This window comes from Petromyzon marinus, chromosome 26 (genome assembly GCF_048934315.1).
Source record: "Petromyzon marinus isolate PM22_M1 ecotype Great Lakes invasive population chromosome 26, UKy_Petmar_22M1.pri1.0, whole genome shotgun sequence".
Taxonomy (NCBI): domain Eukaryota; kingdom Metazoa; phylum Chordata; class Hyperoartia; order Petromyzontiformes; family Petromyzontidae; genus Petromyzon; species Petromyzon marinus.
This window is the reverse complement of record NC_133692.1, coordinates 12,823,142-12,842,147: the sequence shown is the minus strand read 5'-3', so window position 1 is coordinate 12,842,147 and position 19,006 is coordinate 12,823,142. Positions and strand designations below refer to the sequence as shown.

The 19,006-nt window shown below is 46.7% G+C and overlaps 2 protein-coding genes across 3 annotated transcripts in view; one reads left to right on the top strand and one right to left on the bottom strand.

Moving 5' to 3' along the window:
* Positions 1-5,599, bottom strand: part of LOC116946282 (uncharacterized) — a 57,798-nt gene extending 52,199 nt beyond the window's left edge. The window contains exons 1-2 of the mRNA XM_076069949.1: positions 5,341-5,599; positions 3,477-3,594 (exon numbers count right to left, since the gene is read on the bottom strand). The gene's annotated coding sequence lies outside the window, so the exon portion shown is untranslated. The remainder of the gene's footprint in view (positions 1-3,476; positions 3,595-5,340) is intronic.
* VWA3A (von Willebrand factor A domain containing 3A) overlaps positions 1-19,006 on the top strand; it is a 137,339-nt gene that overhangs the window by 18,610 nt on the left and 99,723 nt on the right. For both annotated transcript variants that reach the window (XM_076069946.1, XM_076069945.1), the window contains exons 6-8: positions 3,055-3,156; positions 3,545-3,651; positions 8,341-8,466. In XM_076069946.1, the coding sequence (XP_075926061.1) occupies positions 3,055-3,156; positions 3,545-3,651; positions 8,341-8,466 (335 nt within the window). The remainder of the gene's footprint in view (positions 1-3,054; positions 3,157-3,544; positions 3,652-8,340; positions 8,467-19,006) is intronic.

Below are 19,006 nucleotides of genomic sequence, written 5' to 3'. Positions count from 1 at the left end.
CTTGTATAAGGACTGGGAATTGCGTATTTACTTTTGCATGTTGATTAGTGGATTCAGAGGTTCATCATCAAGTAGATATTTTCCAGCACGTTCAGGGATCCTATAAATACTCCCAGCGTTAGTATTTTTGTTATGCTTCCCGGATTATAGTGAAAGGCTATCAAAGGGCAGGACTTTAAAACAAATTCGGCAAATTCGGACTATAATGCTGGCACATGATGGCCTACTCTCTTAAAAAATAAAAGTGAGTCGAAATGATGAAGACACACACCGATAGAATGAATGGCAGTAGATTGAGACTGGTGATGGAATGGTAGCCAAAGGAGAGAGCATGCCATAAGCAATACGGATTGTACATGGTGGCATTGCAGGACCATGAAGGATATTGGTGATAATCATAATCTTTATTTATCCTGGAGAAATCCGATGAGCTGCAAAGCTCTTTTTTTTACAGATGTCCAGTCGGGGTGGGTAAAAAAAAACAATGCAAAAAAGGAAAGGTAAACAAATCACAAAAAATATACAAATGAAACTAATTTTTTTTGTTGTATCTTGCCAGTTAAAATCCAAATAAGGTATTAACTGATTTTTCAGAAGCGACCTGACCACAAACGATAGCTCAACGAAGTGGCTTATAAAAAATACCGATAGGAGCGCAAAGCATAGGAAAGTTAATCAAATCACTTATGTTGGAATTAAGTGGATTTTTTAAGATTTAATGTTTAAAAAATAAATATTAACTGTGATAATTGAAAAAAAATCATAAATATGTTTCAACAACAACAACAACAAAAAGCCCTGAACTGACAACAAAAAAAGCCCTGAACTGATGACAAAAACTTTATAAAGTACTCATGTTTGGGCATCTGTGTCCAACTGTACAATTAAAAGTGTCTGGGTTTGATTCCCACACTCAGGCACCTCTCTCTGTGTGGAGTTTGTACGTTGTCTCTCCCCCTGTTCCGCGCGGGTTTCCCTCCAACTTCTCTGGTTTCCTCCCATTGTTAAAATAAATTACAATGTAACCGGTATTGGCCAAACATCCCAATGCTGAAAAAATACCTGAAAATATCTCGATATATGGATTACACGAAGCAGCAACAGCAGCAGCAACATCGCCCCATATTGCAAAAACTTGGCAGGAACCTCCTTAAAAAAGAGTATTGCAACTCAGTGAAGCTTTCCTGGGTAAACAAGAGATATTTATAATTTTTTACTATATTTATCTACCAGGCAAGGTCCACTGAGCTATGTAGCTCTTTTTCAGAAGCGACCTGGCCACAAATGATAGCTCAACGACGTGGCTTATCATGTGGACATTTATAGCAGCCCAAAACACTTGATGTTGATTCTAAATGTGGAGGGAAAAACCAGAGGACCAGCTGAAAAATCCCGGTGACCACGGAGAGAAAGAGACACCGCAAACTCCAAATGTACAGCAGGTGCTAGGGTCAGGATCTAACCCACGACCTCCTGTATACCAGGTGAGGTAGTTAACATCTCACCACCGTGGCGCTCCCAGAGATAACAACAATTATAACTTGAAAAATTTCACTCATCTATAGTGTTGAATATTATAAGTACGAATGTGTATAGTTTAGGGAGTACTTGTAAAGTTTTTGAATGTACATCAGATAATCGGCAGCCCCAAAAGCACATCACGGGCTATTTTGCGTGACAATTCACATTTCAAAATGCGGATTTGTAGACAGCCACCCTCTCGTGGAATTGATGGCGATGTATGCGGAGAATATTTCAGGTGCCTCTGCTGACCGTGATGCGTCGGGACGCACCCGCGACCCATTGAATCTGCTCGCACCTGTTTCCTGTAACAGGCGGAGGGGACGGGGGAAAAGCGCTCGCCACCGTGTATCCAAACGCACGTGCAGCACGCCTATTCCGTTGCGAGGGCCGTTTGGGAAATGTTCACAATTCATTTGGTGAAGCGATGGCAGGCGGGGAAAAGTCAATAAGCTTGCAGCTGTGTCGCACGAGGCCTGCTATTTTGTCACGGCTGACAACAAACGTCAATAAATAAAATACCTGTTGAGACCTCTGGAACATCACGTTCATCGTGATAGAAAGATACACTTCCCTTCTATGTCACCATCATCAGCCATTGTCTTTCACACCGATGGATGAGAGCCCCCATTTGCCTCTGTCATTTCTTATGGTCCTACAACGCTACACACTACCTAAAACTATTTAAGCAATTTTTTTATTTTTATCAGGTAAAGGCCCACTGAGCTAGGTAGCTCTTTTTCAGAAGTCACCTGACCGAAAATGATAGCTCAACGAAGTGGCTTATCACGTGGAAATTTACAGTGGCCAAATACTCTTAAACGTGTGTTCTTGATTCTAAATGTGGAGGGAAAAACCGGAGGACCCAGAGAAAAATCCATGTGTACATAGAGAGAGATATTCATGCAAACTCCAAATATACAGCAGGCATCAGGATCGGGATCAAACCCACAACCTCCTGTTTACCAGGCAAGGTAGTTAACATCTGGCCACCAATGCCATGGTGAATAAACCAACTCATAATAGAGATCCATTGTAATTGATATGACTACATTAACCCCCCCCCCCTCTGGTCTTTGCACCTGATTGACTCACAGTGACGACATCACATTTACTCCCACTTCTAATTAAGACCAAAACAGGAGGATGATTTATCCACAATTCTGGCTGTCGCCTGATGATGCTGGTTGTCGTTGTTGTTATTACCGGCAAATTGTCATGGTACTCGAATTGTAAATGTTGTAGTGGGTTTACTCTCGAACACAACCGGTTCGTGCTGAACTAGTAACTAATTGGGTTTTGTTTACGTAACAAGCCCCTGACTAATTGGCCGTGTCGAGTGGTGGTGGCGGAGATTAACGACATGTTTATATTTACACGATCCAACCTAACAAAAAAACCTCTGTTACAGGTAACAATCAAGTTGGTTGGCGGTGGACGGTGTTACTACACCAATTCTGTGTTCTCTTGCGTTTCCCCGTGCCCCCCCCCCCCACCGCCTGTCCCCTGCCGGTCACGCTTGGAACCGTGCAGTTGTTTGGCCTGGTGCAGGGCACTCGCGTGGCCGTGATCGTGGACTCGTCCGATGCTAACTGTGTGCCCGGACGCCTCTCGGATCTCAGGACGTCGCTTCTGGTAACCTCTCTCGACGGACACAGCCGCGGAGAGTTTTGTAACTTTCACGAATTCTGCTTTTTCGGCCCCGGTTTTGACAATTTTGCGTCGGGATGACGTCAAGCCTTGCCCCCCCACTCCTCATCGGGGGGTACCCTCCAAACCGCCGCCGTGTGTTGGGTCATTGCGACATGAACCAGAAAAAAACATGGAATAGTTATCACCTTCACATTTTAAATGCAACAGATCGAGTGTGGCGTTACGCGTGGTGTCTTGAGTGCATTGCTGAGTCGGTTTGCTTTGGCCTGCCGTCGTGAGTTTGGTTTGCGAAGTGGAATTACCTGCGTGTGTGGGTGTCATGCTCCTGGAGTGCGATTGTCGATGCATTCCTGTGCCAATGTCACCACAGCAACTGGTGGATGAGCAGCTATGCTACAGGAAGCAGCTGTACCTGCTGAGCTGTGGAAGCAAAGAGAAGCCACTGTGGGACACGGTTCGACACGTCAACTTGCGCATGTGAGCACGCCCGCGTCACTCCGGGATGCACAGCCATCCAGCTAGAAGTTAGAAAGCATCTCAGCTTGAAGCCACGGTGGCGACATGTTAACTACCTTGCCTGGTATACAGGAGGTAAACTATAACCAGGTAAGGCCCCCTTAGCTGTAGAGCTCTTTTTCAGAAGTTACTTGGCCACAAATGATAGCCCAACAAAGTGGCTTAGCACATGGACATTTAAAGCAGCGAAATACTCCAAATGCATGTTTCTAAATCTGAGTGGAAAAACCTGAGAACCCAGAGTTTTCATGGGTTCGATCCCGACCCTGATGCCTGTATATTTGGAGTTCGCATGTCTCTTTCTCCATGGACGAGTGGATTTTTCTCCAGGTCCTCCGGTTTTTCCCTCCACATTTAGAATAAATATCACGTGTTTAGAGTATTCGACTGCTATACATTTCCATGTGATAAGCCACTTCGTTGAGCTATCATTTGTGGCCAGGGTGCATCTGAAAGAGAACTCCGCAGCTCAGTGGGCCTTACCTGGTAAAATACGAAATTATTTAGTTTAGATTCAGTTTAGAAGTTGATTTCCTGAGTAAAGCCCGTAGAGCTAAGAAGCTCATTTCCAGGGTGACACAGTCGGCAGACAACAAAGCAATCCACAATTACAGATTTAAAAAAAACTTAATCAGAGCAATTATATTGTAATCTTACATTCACACTTAAACATGAGTGATTTTAATGGAGTCATTTTACATGAGGACAGAGATAACAGAATGCCAAGAGACGAAACTAGGGTGGGGTTCAAAACACTTTTGAGCAGCAGCTACATTGAATGCTTTTGATACAAATTGTGTGTGAAATATGTCCATCGATTATCTGGCGCGTGATTATCTGACTTCCAACATTACCCGGCGGTTCCGGGCGAATCCGGTGAAACCACTCCAAAGGCTGTCACCAGTCTGGCTATCGGGCACCGCGTGCGTGACAAAAAAAGTAGCTATGCTTGATTCCATGTCAAATATATACACAACATACAACTTAAACAATGATTATACTGGATGTATATACATCTTTCGTGACTCATAACTACAGTAATAAAAACAGAAATTATACACGGTGCGATCCGGCGAAAAGTTGCGTGCAATTCGGCGTTCGCCGGAGCACCGGACCAGAAGGCTGCATCACTCCGGCAATTGTCAAACACGTGGGTCGTGTTGATAAAGGAGCATAGTGGTGCTACGTACATTATCACAACATGATGCAGCCTTTCTGATTGGAGTGGTAAGTACAGTAATTACGTGAACCTTTTACAGTCATTTTTGTCTACTTGTATGTGTATGACAATTTCACATGGCACAATGTAAAATACTAGCAAAAATCATATACACAACACCAAAAAACGTAATGTCATCCAAGAATGTGCAAAAATAAGCTATTTTAAATTATGAGTGATCATCCGGCGTTTTTGGAAACCCGGCACCCCCTCCCCCCGAATAATCATCGATGATCGTCGACGATCGACTGTGTGAATAAACAGACGCGCGCCACAGCTTTTTAGGAATGTCCGATGGTAATAGCAACAGGTCAGACAATTACAGAGAGCGGATCTATGGACAACAGCCTTCTAAAATGAAAAATATCCCGGCTACGCTGCGCACTGCGTCATAACAACAGCAGTCATTCACTGCCCCTTTGTCAACTCACTGATGGATGAAGATTCCCCCCACGCCGTTGTCGAACATGGCTGCTCGTGTGACCATCAATCACCACCAGAGTGGTCAGGACGGATTAGTGTGGAGGGAGGGCCGGGCCCCAGGACTGGTGCAGGACTATCACTCACCACCGATGTTAGCCCTGGCCATGAATCGAACTCGGGAGACCGGGCTCAAAGCGCAGTGCGCTAACCCACCGCTCCACTCTGCTTGCACACTGCATGACCGTGGCATGACCGAGGCAACATACCGCTTACCTGACATCGCGTGCGTGCGGAGAGTCTGGAAGTTAATCAAGGCGTCTGATTGGTGCAGGGAGGCTTCAAAGCCGATTGGTTAGGGTATGAGATTCAAAGGGATTGGAGGAGAGATTCAAACGTAAAAGACGGGAAACGAGGGTTGATTGCCGGGGCGACGGTTGACGACCGTTGGAGGACGAGGATTGGCTGAGGGAAATGGGGTCAGCGAAGCTTCCAGAAAGGGGGCTCGGAGGATATAAAAGCACAAGGAGAGACGACGCTTGGGGAGAAGGCGTAATTCGTGCATCAAGAACCGAATTGCAGACTCATGATACTGCTGTGTCCGAATAAAGGTTCTTAAGTAATGAAGAAACCACGTGTGTCGCACAGTATCACAACTTTATTAAAAAAAAAGTCAAGTTCATATCCAGTAAAATCTGATATTCCAGAACTTTCTGTCTAATCATTTATTAAATAGGCTCACGATGCTTTACTAAAAACAACCAGTCTCACTTATTGATAAATGTTTTCTGGAGTAAACTGATGGAATGATGTTTGCATGATGTCATCATTTTATTAGCTCGTGTAAATTAACCGCTTATTTCTTCGTGTAACTGACAACTTGTGCGTTATAATAAGCACGAGAGATTGTAACGGTCAGACAGGTTTATGGCAGGCTTATGTTTTGGTTAATTGCAGTTGAACGTCTAATCTCAATTTACGCTGGAAGTACAGCTAAGCACGACACAATAACATTGCGTAACAAAATGCTAAGTTATGAAATTTGATATCGTAGCATGAATAAAAAATATAATATCGCGGCAACCCGAGTATATACAGGAATGGAAACCTGTCTCATTGAGTGTGAAGGACGCTTAACTCGCAGGGAAGGAAAACTGCCACCCATTAAACGTTATAATAAGAGTTGTAGTTAAACTGCAGTGAGATGTACAGAAAGGTGATGAGACGGTTTGAGGTAAAAAAAAATATTAAGAGGCCGTCACGACAAGCGAGGGTATGAAGTGGACAGACGGAAACTGAACTAACTCGGCTGGAATGAAAATAATTGCAGTGAAGTGCAATGACAGGCTATGAAAATAAAACTGATATAAATTGCAGTATGTTAATGCTCGTTACAGCCACATTCGTAAACGAAGCACATTTGTAAACAGTAAATAAAATTAAGCTTGTACGTGCTGACAAATGTAACTGAACCTTTCAGCTGACTGTGTGTACTGTATGTATGTTGAACTTCTTTCGTACATAGCCAACCGTGCTATTCGGAGGTGCGGATAGACCTTTAAAGGAATTCATTGGTGATGATACACGCTTTTACAAATGATGATTTCCTTTTTCGGTCACTCAGTGATACAATATTCTGATTGAATCTGCCATACGTGGTCAAAGTAAATCCTTGGTTTCATTGATTCACTTTGCCTTTCGGATCCTGCAATACAAATCGGTTCTCGTAACGTATTTATATTGAGCCGTTCCCGCACAACGATTTAACTTGTAGCCTATCTCCAGCCCGCTGTGAATGTCATCGTGCCACGTGTAACCGATGGTGGCTCTCAAATGCCATTCTACGAGCGTACAATTCGAATGATATTCCGTCATCGACTTCTGAATGAAAAATTTCCACAGAGCTTTTTACAAACGACGCTGTCAACCTTATCACGCACCGAAAGCACACCGTGGCCTTTTTTCCCATGTAACATCTTAAGGCACACGAGAATGCGCCTGGCTTAACTTATCTTAATGCAGTGTTAACCCCTCTCCCATTCCGATGACTTACGTGCGTGTATGTCATTGGTTTTTCTTCCGGTTCCGCTCCAATGATGTACGTGCACTTGTACGTACATCATCGTAACAATTGGAAGAAAAAATAAAAATAACTTTATAGGTACCGAGGCTCCCACAGCCATGCGGGAGGGCATGTGGCACAATTTGGCGCTGGCTATCGTAGAGTGCGGCGGTTGTGTCGCTACGGTTCTCTGTCGTGAATAACGTCTTTAAAAACAACGGCGCTTTGCCTCTAAATAAAATTAACGCCAAACCGCTCGCTTGTTCCAGAGATGTAGCGGTGAACGGGAAACCCATCCTGCAACTTGCGGTCGTCTCAGCGGCACGGTTGCTTGGGTTCAATCCCGACCCTGATGTCTGTATATGTGGAGTTTGCATGTTCTCCCCATGATCGCGTGGATTTTTCTCCAGATTTTCCCTACACATTTAGAATTGACACGCGTTTAGAGTATTTGGCCGCTATAAGTTTCCACATGGTGATAAGGCACTTCGTTGGGGTATCATTTGTAATAGCCAGGTCACTTCTGAAAAACAGCTACATAGCTCAATGGGCCTTACCTGGTAAAATAAAATAATTTATAGTTTACCTCCTGTATACCAGGTGAGGTAGGTAACATTTTGCCACCGTGGCAAAATTTATAAGTTAATACCTCAGTGGGCTTTACCTAGTGAGATAAAATTTTGTTTAGTTATATTTGTATATTTTAAAAAGTAATTTGTTTACCTTTCCTATACTTTGTATTCCTTTTTATAGTCCCGGAAACGGGAAAGGGTTCATTTCCAACAAAGAATGCGGTGCATATAGCTTCCATCGTGACCATCGTCCCTCATGCCCCGGATGTCATGCTGCGGCGAGCTCCTCGTGCATGGCAGCGGCTGCGCGACGCGTCTGTGTTGGTCTCACGATTACACTCAACGTGCCCTCCTCCCCGCGTGTGAACGCCCTGCAGTGTGAACGAGGCACGGCAGTGGGCGAACGAGCTGGCGGGCAGCGGAGGAAGCAACGTGCTGGCCGCGGTTAAACGGGTGCTGTGCGCTCCCGACGTCTCCTCCGTGCTGCTCGTCCTGGGCTCGTGGTGAGGAAATCGAGAATGGGGGTTTCACCCCTGTGCAGCTGACGGAGTCACGGTGACTGCGGTGGCGTGTGATTGAAGGGTGTTTGCCCCCCGGGGGGTTTTTCGATGTTGGTAGTTTAGTTTTATGGTGACTCAGGGACGATTTTATCTTAGTTTGAAACGTCTCTGTGGATTTTCAGTTTACATCGATCACATTTTTTTTACATATTAGATGAACGGCCCACGGAGATTCATTATCGCTGTTATGAGGTGGACCCCTGTGTCTGTCCGTAGTTTTTTTGTAGGGTCCTCACGTTGTAGTGGTTTTGAGTTTTATGGTGGAGATTTAAGAATGTTATGCCAGCATTATTTGGGTGGTTTTGTGAATGATGTGACGGACCGCACGATGTTCACTTATCCGCAGACGGTGTGCTTCAAAAAATGTCGGTCATGAATTGCAAGGCAGCCGTGTTGAATTGGACGATTGACTGCCTTACGAGCAAGCATTTTCTCCAGGCCACGAGATTCTCCATCAAATTAGGAGAGTGAGCAAGCAAAATACAAAGTATTAAATGCACAACTCTGTAATGTAGCTACAGTGATAGGTGCTCAGAAGCTCCAGGAGAAAACCTGCCATGCTTTGCATGCCCTCTGATAATCAGGCTTAGAATATACCTCCGCATGCCCAAGTGATAGGCCACTTCGTTGGGCTATGATTTGTGACCAGGTAATTTCTGAAAAAGAGCTCTGTAGCTCAGTGGGCCTTACCTGGTAAAATAAAAGTAGTTTATAGTTTACCTCCTGTATCCCAGGTGAGGTAGCTAACATCTTGCCACCGTGGCAAGATAAATAATTTGATACCTCAGTGACCTTTACCTGGTGAGATAAAAGTTTGTTTGGTTTTATTTGCATATTTTTAAGTGATTTGTTTACCTTTCATATACTTTGCACTCGTATCGTATTTTCGTATTGTTTGTTGTAATGTTCTGACCCGCGCCCTCTACTGGACATCTGTGAAAAAATAACTTTTTCGTCATCGGGTTCCTCCAGTATTAAATACATCTGATTCTGATTATTACGATTCTTATATCAGCCTGACTGAACGAAGGCAAACACGGGAAAAGGCGCAGCTCCTGGAATTGCTCTGGAGTGCCCCGCTTCAGGGTAGTGAGGCTGATTCCTCCACGCTGATGAAAAACGTCTCGAAAGCGGCGGACGTACCCACGCTTTACCCCATCACGCACACCACTTTACAATCGACCGGCGTGCTCATTAATACCGCTGGATGTGAACCCCTAACCCTGAGCCTTTTACCTGGAGTGGGACCATGGCCTTCTCTCCCGAGCAGTCCAACAGTATTCCCTGACCCTAACTCTTACCCGGAGTAGAACCGTGACGTTCCCTCTCGAGCAGTCCAACAGTATACCCTAATGTTTGCCCAGAGTAGAACCGTGACGTTCACTCCCTAGCGGTTCACTGGCATTCCTTGACCTCTAACCTTGACCCTTACTTGGAGTAGAACCGTGATATTCCCTCCCTGGTGGTTCACTGGCATTCCTTGACCTCTAACCTTGTCCCTTACCTGGAGTAGAACCATGACTTTCCCTCCCTAGAGGTCCACCAGCAATCTCTGACCCTAACCCTTACCTGGAGTTAGAATTGTGACCTACCCTCCCTAGCGGTCCAACAGCACTCCCTACCCCTGACCGTTATGCTTGTCTGGAGTAGAACTAAAAAAAATATACTGCTGGGTGGACAGAGAGAGGAGGGGATTTAAGAACTATTTAACTATTTTTATTTCACCAGGTAAGGCCAACTGAGCGATGTAGTTCTTTTTCAGAAGCGACCTGGCTATCGCATACAATAGCTCAATGAAGTGGCTTATCATAATCGTGTGGAAATTCATAGCAATCAAATACTCTAATCGCATGTTCATTATAAATGTGGAGGGAAAAACCGGTGGACCCAGAGAAAAATCCACACGACCATGCGGAGAGAGACACGGGGTCGGGGTCGATCCCATGACCTACTGCATACCGGGCGAGGTAGTTAACATCTCGCCACCACGGCGCCCCCTATCAGGCACAGACACCATTGGGCACATGTATGCCAATAGTGTTTCTATCAGGGCCCTGCTCAAGCGTCACTAAAGCCTTCTCGTGTGCACTGCGCACACAGAAGGGAAACGACCCTCTCTTGGCCATGAGATCGTAGAGCGGTGTTCTTCACTAATTTTCAGAGGGGGCTACTTTTGCTGATAAGACATCATCAGTTTGTTGGCCGCCACACATTCGAAACCATTGGGGTTTGTGACAGCAGCACGACGTGGTGATTGGGGGGGGTTTCACACTTCCGTATTGTTGGGGGGCCGCTCGTCAGGGGCCGGCACTAAAGGCCACTCAGGGACTTTGCCAGTGGCCCCGTGGTGGCCTTGCAACAAATGCTGCCATAGACCCTCGCTCACTTTACACCACTCGTGGAAGTATACCGTATGATGGGCAGCATGTTTATCCATAATAATTAGCCAGTGCCCAGTTCAGCATCAGCCAATTGTGATGGGTTTAGGCTGAGCCAGGCTGTTTGGTGGTGTGAGGCTCCCTGCGTGGCCTTTTTTTCCCCCGGGCGTCACAGTGCAGGCAGGCACGTGGAGCCGCTCCGCCCTGTCCCCCTCTCCTCTCGTGAAACCCTGCGAGCGGGGGGGGGGGACACGTCGTCTAAATAGACAGCAACAACAACAAGAACGATAAAAACCATTATAAAGTTCGGAGACGATCATGAGTAGAGACTCTGCGTTGTGTTCTGTCCTCCGGAGAAGCGGGGCGACTCCACAACAGCTGAGCACCAGGAGGGGTTTGTAATAGGGCACAACTTCATTTCAAAAGGCTTCTTCATAAGGGAAAATTGCGTATATGCTGCAATAGCGATCAGATACCACACACTCCACGTCACTACACCGCAGCTGAATTCCTCGGTCCGGAGGTCAGCCCAAATCTCAATTGGGGGGGTGGGGGTGCCTCATACTCTGCTGTGCACGTGGGGGCATGGGTTCCAATCCCTGATCACCATCGTATTCACTTATAATACAAAAACGCACTGGGCTTACCCGTAGCTATGCAAAAACGGTATCTTAGGTTCCCATATGCCACAGAGTGCACAATTATACATGCGATTCATTACAGGTAAGCCTACACCGGCTGCGCAGGCAAGCATGGCCGGCCATTCGCTTGATACGGTCTGAGCAGAATTCTTTTCTTATCCATACCAGCAGCGAGTAAAATTATGATGGATAAGTTGATGGATTTATATATATGTTGTGTGGTGTAGAACGACGCGAAGACAGAACTTCTTGTATGGGCTTACGCCGGTTTATAACAGGGATACACACACCACATATAGGTGTCCACTACACTCGGTCCTTCCCTTGGACCCCAGACCCTATTCTTTCCTAACCTCGGCTATTCCCATGGGTTGTCTCACTCGAGTCGGGACAGGGGTTCAGCCAACACCTCCCGACCGAGGAGAGAAGAACCCTACTTATTCTCAGCCGACTCTCATAGACTTCTCTGGGCCCGGCTCTCGGCTATCCCTTTGGTTCTCCCACTCGTCTAACCCAGACGGGGGTTCAGCCAACACTGTCCGGTCACGAGCGGGAGAGACCTTCTTCAACCGCTCCACATCCCGGGCTCCCATAACGACCCCGCCTTTATCACAGGGTCCCCCTTAAGTATCCCCTTTGGCGGCTCCTCCCCCTTTCTCGGACCCATCCCCGTTCTTCTCGATATCTTCCTATGGCACTCATGACATGACGTCATGACGCCTCACGGCACACATGATGTCACGTCATCACACTACTCCTCTACATATATATCACTTCTCGGTCTTGCCCGGCGTTAATACATTATATCTATATATAAAATGGAAATTTGGGGGGGGGGGGGTCGCAATAATGGATATTTTTTTGCACGGCAAGTGAGCGGTGATGTCACATCTGTGATGTCACCCACATGCGGCAGCGTCACGCAGTGTGCCTGCTGATGTCACGCACCCCCCACCCTCTGCGTAGGCCGTGTATTAATCCAAGACAAGAATCTAAGTCTCGGGCGAAGCCGGGTAGTAAAGCTAGTGATCTATACATAGTGATTTTGAGGTGGTTCATCATCGGCCATGATCTATTCACTGCTGGATGAAGGCCTCCCCAAGCTGTGTAACAAATCGACTAAGCACCCTTACGTGAGCTCACTTAATTTTTCCAGCTCCACGAAAGAATATTCCCTGGGGGGGGGGGGGGGGGGCGTGCTCTCTCCTTTGACACTCTATTGTTAGTCTCGACCACCGTCCATCCCATTCAGTGACTTGTTCTGCCCAAGTCCATTTGCTTTCCTTCACAGTCAACATCTTATCCTTAACGTGTGGGTGTGTGTTCTCTCATTTGTTTATTGTCCTGTATCTCAGTCTAATTCCAATTCATGCACCTCCACAATTATTTTATTACTTTTTAAAAACTTTTTTTCTTTCTTAATTTTCTCTGCCAAATGTTGACGTGTCTGCTCTTAATGTCATGCAGATGATAGACGCCGATGTTTTATTTTTGTAGGGGCATTCGAGTGTTTTTTGCCATGCATTGTCGCATTAAAGAGATGGAGGAGAGTGCACTGGAGTGCTTTAAAAAAACGACACATCACGATGAAAAAGCAACAAATTAATTTGGAAAACTGCGGATTTTTCCAAATTGGCTCGTCAGGATAAAAATCACCGACGCAATAAAAACCCTTCTGCCACGAGCGAGCGAGCGACCGACTGAATGACCGACCGACTGATTGATGTAAATGCCGCGAAACTAATTGCCAAAGCAGCTTAATGTGTAGTAAGTAAAAAAATAGAAATTGTTGCATGAGGAAAACGTGAACATTTCCTCTCTCAAAAATTTAACGGAGCCAAGTTTTTCACTGTTACATGCCAGCGCTTCTTACGGGGCTCATAGAGGGAAGGGCCGCTTATCCGTGGAAAATATGGCATCTGCGCACGGGCAATATTATTCTTCAGAAACGCAGGGGGTGGAGGGTGTACACGAGTGAGCTAACAGCGTGTGTGTTGTTCTACTAGACGTGCCACATCCACCATCAGAAGGTAACGATGCCATGAGGGAGGAGGATGGAGGATGAGGAATTATTTATATTCATTATTAAGGCGACAGAGCGAATTGCTTCATTCATTCATGGGGGGGGGGGAGGTGGGGATGATCGGTGGCTTGCACTCTCGCGATGAAGCAGGGAGGCCCAAGTGATTCACAAGAGGAAGACTGCAATAACCCATAGGGTGAAGGGGGCCCAAAACATTTGCAGGATAGGGACAAGGTCTGAGTGATTTACAGAGCGTGCGGTGTTCGTGAGGGGCGGAGGGGGTGGGGGGGGCGGCTGAGTGATTTGTGTGAGGAAGGAGCCACTGCTCCGGTGACAGGTGAATATGTGAGGAATCCGTTTTACATTTTACCGCTTAACGTGAGTTGTTAATGTGGGGACGGCGACCTGCGGGGCTCCGGAGCCGCACGCGTTGGCTCTTGAGGCACTGCAGTGCGGCTCTTGAAATAAAATAGGCTATCCTTCTTTTGGTTTCCGACCCCTAACCATGGAAGTCCAATTCACCATGGAAGTCCAATTCACCATGGGAGTCCAGTTCACCATGGAAGTCCAGTTTACCACAGGAGTCCAGTTGACCATGCGAGTCCAGTTCATCATGGAAGTCCAGTTTACCATGGGATTCCAGTTCACCATGGAAGTCCAGTTTACCATGGGAGTCCAGTTTACCATGGGAGTCCAGTTGACCATGCGAGTCCAGTTCACCATGGAAGTCCAGTTTACCATGGGAGTCCAGTTTACCATAGGAGTCTATTTTACCATGGGAGTCCAGTTTACCATGCGAGTCCAGTTCACCATGGAAGTCCAGTTTCCCACAGGAGTCCAGTTTCCCATAGGAGTCCAGTTTCCCATAGGAGTCCAGTTTCCCATAGGAGTCAAGTTTACCATGGGAGTCCAGTTTGCCATGCGAGTCCAGTTCACCATGGGAGTCCAGTTCACCATGAAAGTCCAGTTCACCATAGGAGTCCAGCTTACCATGGAAGTTCAGTTTTCCATAGGAGTTCAGTTCACTACGGGAGTCCAGTTCACCACGGAAGTCCAGTTCACCATAGGAGTCCAGTTCACCATGGAAGTCCAGTTCACCATGGGAGTCCAGTTTACCATGGAAGTCCAGTTCACCATGGAAGTCCAGTTCACCATGGGAGTCCAGTTTACCATGCGAGTCCAGTTTACCGTAGAAGTCCAGTTTACCATGGAATTCCAGTTTATCATGGAAGTCCAGTTTACCATGGGAGTCCAGTTCACCATGGGAGTCCAGTTTACCATGGAAGTCCAGTTTACCATGGAAGTCCAGTTTACTATGGAAGTCCAGTTCACCATGGAAGTCCAGTTAACCATGGGAGTCTATTTCACCATGGAAGTCCAGTTCACCATGGGAGTCCAGTTTACCATGCAAGTCCAAGTTTACCATAGAAGTCCAGTTTACCATGGGAGTTCAGTTTATCATGGGAGTCCAGTTCACCATGAGCAGGGGTCAGCAACCTGCATCTCCGGAGCCGCATGCCAGCTCTTTAAGGATCGCTGCTGCTTCGTGACGTTATTATCTATTCACAAACCGATTTCGAGCAAAAATAAACTCCTTTTCAAAAGTTTTTAAAAAGCAACGGTTTTATTCAAGGGTTTGTTTAACTCACGGTTGAGAAGTACGTCAATGGCGCCTGAGACACGGCGCCTGCCTTTTGTGCAAGGCGAATCCAGTTTAGGGACCGTGGCGTTTTTGACATACACTAATGTATATAAAATAATAAGGCGTCCATACAAAATGTAAATATCTTTAAAGTAGCAAATTTTCTTCTGGGTTCTTTCGGTAAAGTCACGTAGAATGGAGATAAAATAATACAAATAATAACAATAAAATTCTCACGACGTTTCGGCCACAACACAAGTAGCCTTCCTCAGGTGAAGAAACAGGACTGTCCGGAAGACAGCGCTTGAGTGAACCCTGCCAAGCTTGGAAGCGTCTTTTAAGCTGTGTGGGAGGGACAGAGCGCCTTGACAAAGGAGTTACATATAAATTAGCATGTAACTGGGGGATTAGCATGATGTTGGTGTGAGGGATTAGCACCACGGAGAGCGACGAGCTTTGTTCTGACGGACGAGTCCATCTATGTACGGAACGGAGGAGGGAGGAGAGGAGTTTACATATCAACAGTAAATTAGCATGTAACTGGGGGATTAGCATGATGTTAGAATGAGGGATTAACACCACGGAGAGCGACGAGCTTTGTTCAGACGGACGAGTCCATCTATGTTCGGAACCGAGGAGGGGGGGGGGGGAGAGGAGGAAATGGCCACGGTGCGCTGCTCTGTCCTGTGTTGCGTTATAACTATGCTATAAACTAGACTACTATACATTACAATATTATACCTTCCAATCTAAACTACATTGTATAATATCTATACAATGTAGTTTAGATTGTAGTTTAGATTGTATAGATATTATACAATGTAGTTTAGATTGGAAGGTAGAATATTGTAATGTATAGTAGTCTAGTTTATAGCATAGTTGTAACGCAACACAGGACAGAGCAGCGCACTGTGGCCGTTTCCTCCTCTCCCCCCCCCCCCCTCCTCGGTTCCGAACATAGATGGACTCGTCCGTCTGAACAAAGCGGGTCGCTTTCCGTGGTGTTAATCCCTCATACTAACATGCTAATCCCCCAGTTACATGCTAATTTACTGTTGATATGTAAACTCCTCTCCCCCCTCCTCCGTTCCGTACATAGATGGACTCGTCCGTCTGAACAAAGCTCGTCGCTCTCCGTGGTGCTAATTCCTCACACCAACATCATGCTAATCCCCCAGTTACATGCTAATTTATATGTAAACTACTTTGTCAAGGCGCTCTGTTCCTCCCACACAGCTTAAAAGACGCTTCCAAGCTTGGCAGGGTTAACTCAAGCGCTGTCTTCCGGACAGTCCTGTTTCTTCACCTGAGGAAGGCTACTTATGTTGTGGCCGAAACGTCGTGAGAATTTTATTGTTATTTTTATTATTTTATCTCCATTCTACGTGACTTTACCGAAAGAACCTAGAAGATGAATCCCTGCAGTCACGAAAGCTTTAAATCGAAATTTAGTAGCGAATTAATTTATTCATTTATGTCGATTTTAATACAGGTGTAATGGATTAACACGCGCATACAGGGGGGGAATGGTAAAGACGCGCGAGTTATGGACAGTGGAGTTACGTCGGGCCGGCCAGGCGTGGCGGCGGGGAACTGTGCAATAATGACGGGCCAATTAACCTGGAGAGCGATGTCCGGCTTTGATTGGCTGGGGTTGTTGTCAAGGGCGAGGTGGCGCCGGAATGTCTGGGAATAGAGGGGGCAAGTAACAGGTGCAGGGGGACACGGGGCGTCGGTGGCACGCGGCCTAATTAATTGGTTGGTAATGAGAACGGGGATATATTCGGGAGACGGGAAGAACGAGTGGAGTTGTCGCTGGGACTGGAACGAAGCAGGTCGGGGAGAACCGGAGCGAAGACACAGGAGACAAAACAGGCTAGCAGTAGAGCAGAGAGAGACAGAGAAGCCGAGACAAGCAGAGAGAAGCAGAGAGACAGAGAAGCGGAGACAAGCAGAGACAAGCAGAGAGAGACAGAGAGGGACAGAGACAGCGGGAGAGAGACCGTGGTACAGCGTGAGACAGAGACAGAGAGACAGAGACAATGGGAGAGAGACAGAGATACAGCGTGAGACAGAGACATAGAGAGACAGAGACAGCGGGAGAAAGACAGAGATACAGCGTGAGACAGAGAGAGACAGAGAGAGACAGAGACAGCAGGAGAGAGACGGAGATACAGCGGGAGACAGAGACAGCGAGCGACAGAGAGAGACAGGGACGACGCAGAGGGACAGTGAGGGATAGGGGAGGAAGCGGAGTGAGCGAGACGGGCGGAGCGCGGCGAGCGAGCTGCGGCTAAGCGGAATAACGGAGTCACAGAGGTAATGTGAAGAGTTGTAATAAAAGTGGTGTCGGAGAAAACGAGAAAGTTGTCCGTGTCAAGTCGACCACTACACAGGCATGCATTGCCACCGGATCTGAGTACGTGTGCAAAATGGAAATTGATTGGACAACGGGGAGTGGACGAAATTTTTATTACAAGATTTGACCACAACAGAGGAATCACATTAAGTAAAACCGTTGAAAAATGTCTTATCTCACCTCATTTTGAAAGGTTGCTCTCAGCAACAGCGGTCTCTGCGTGTCCACGAAGGTGACTCGGCACCTGGCCTGCGATGCACGTGTGATCCCAATCGAGTAATGTCGTTGGTTAACAGACGGCCACTGTTTCACGATGGACTTGCGGTGGAGCGATGCGAATGATCACTGGGAGCCACTGGGTCGGCGTCGACTTCAATGTACCTGAGATGGCATGCATCGCGATGTTCAGTTGCGTGTCGATAACTCGAGTGTGAGCGCTGCGTCCCCACTGAGGCGAGCAATACTCTCCCGTCGAATACACGAGGGCGAGTGTGGCAGTTTGTGAATACAGGGACTCCTCTACTTACGAACGAGTTAGGTTCCAGACGTCAGTTCGTCAGTCGATTTGTTCATAAGTCCAACTTTACTCCCGTCGATTCCAAACATGTACTGTATGTACACAAAATATGGGGAATGGCTTTAAAATGTGTATAATCTCCTGCAGATGTAGATGCCATTGGTTCTTCATGTTCTGCAGATGTAGATGCCACTGGTTATTCATGTTCTGCAGATGTAGATGTTAATTCCCCTTGGTGCTTGTGTTTCCTCTGTACTCTGAAAAACTTACCAAGAGATGTCTGCAATAGTTGCTCTCTTCTTCTCTTCACAAATCAATTTGTAACAGGAAATAGAATCGTGAACAGCTGCCGACACCTTAGCAAACCTTTCAGTGTTTGAGTCCTAAGATTCAAACCAAGCCGGTGCTTGACACCGAAAAACCACCACCACCTAATGCGTGGCGGTTGACTCTCGGTCCGAACAGGCAGCTGGACATATGGGACAGGTTCGTATCTCTGAAAGTTCGTAAGTCGAATGTTCGTAAGTAGAGGAGTCCCTGTATGTGAAACTCGCGAATCCAAAACCCGCGCAGGGAGAGTGGTTTAACTGTACTCGGCTTACTTCCTCAACTCGTGTGTGTGTGTGTATTTTATTTCCTCATGGGGAACGGTGGAAAGTGGTTAGCGCACTGCATGACAAACCTGGCGACCCGGGTTAAATTCCCGCTCATGGCCAACACCAGTGACGATTATCTTAGCTGGTCCTGGGCCTTCCCTGGGTTAACTCAAATGAGTGCCTGGTGCAATGTGTAAACATCACTGGATATACAAAGGCCGCCGGGCGTGGTCTTGGCCACCCACCCCCTCGTGTTGGCCTTCATAGGTGCTCGCTAACAGCACGTGCCCCAACAGTCTGTTACAGGCTATACGGGGGTCTTTGTCT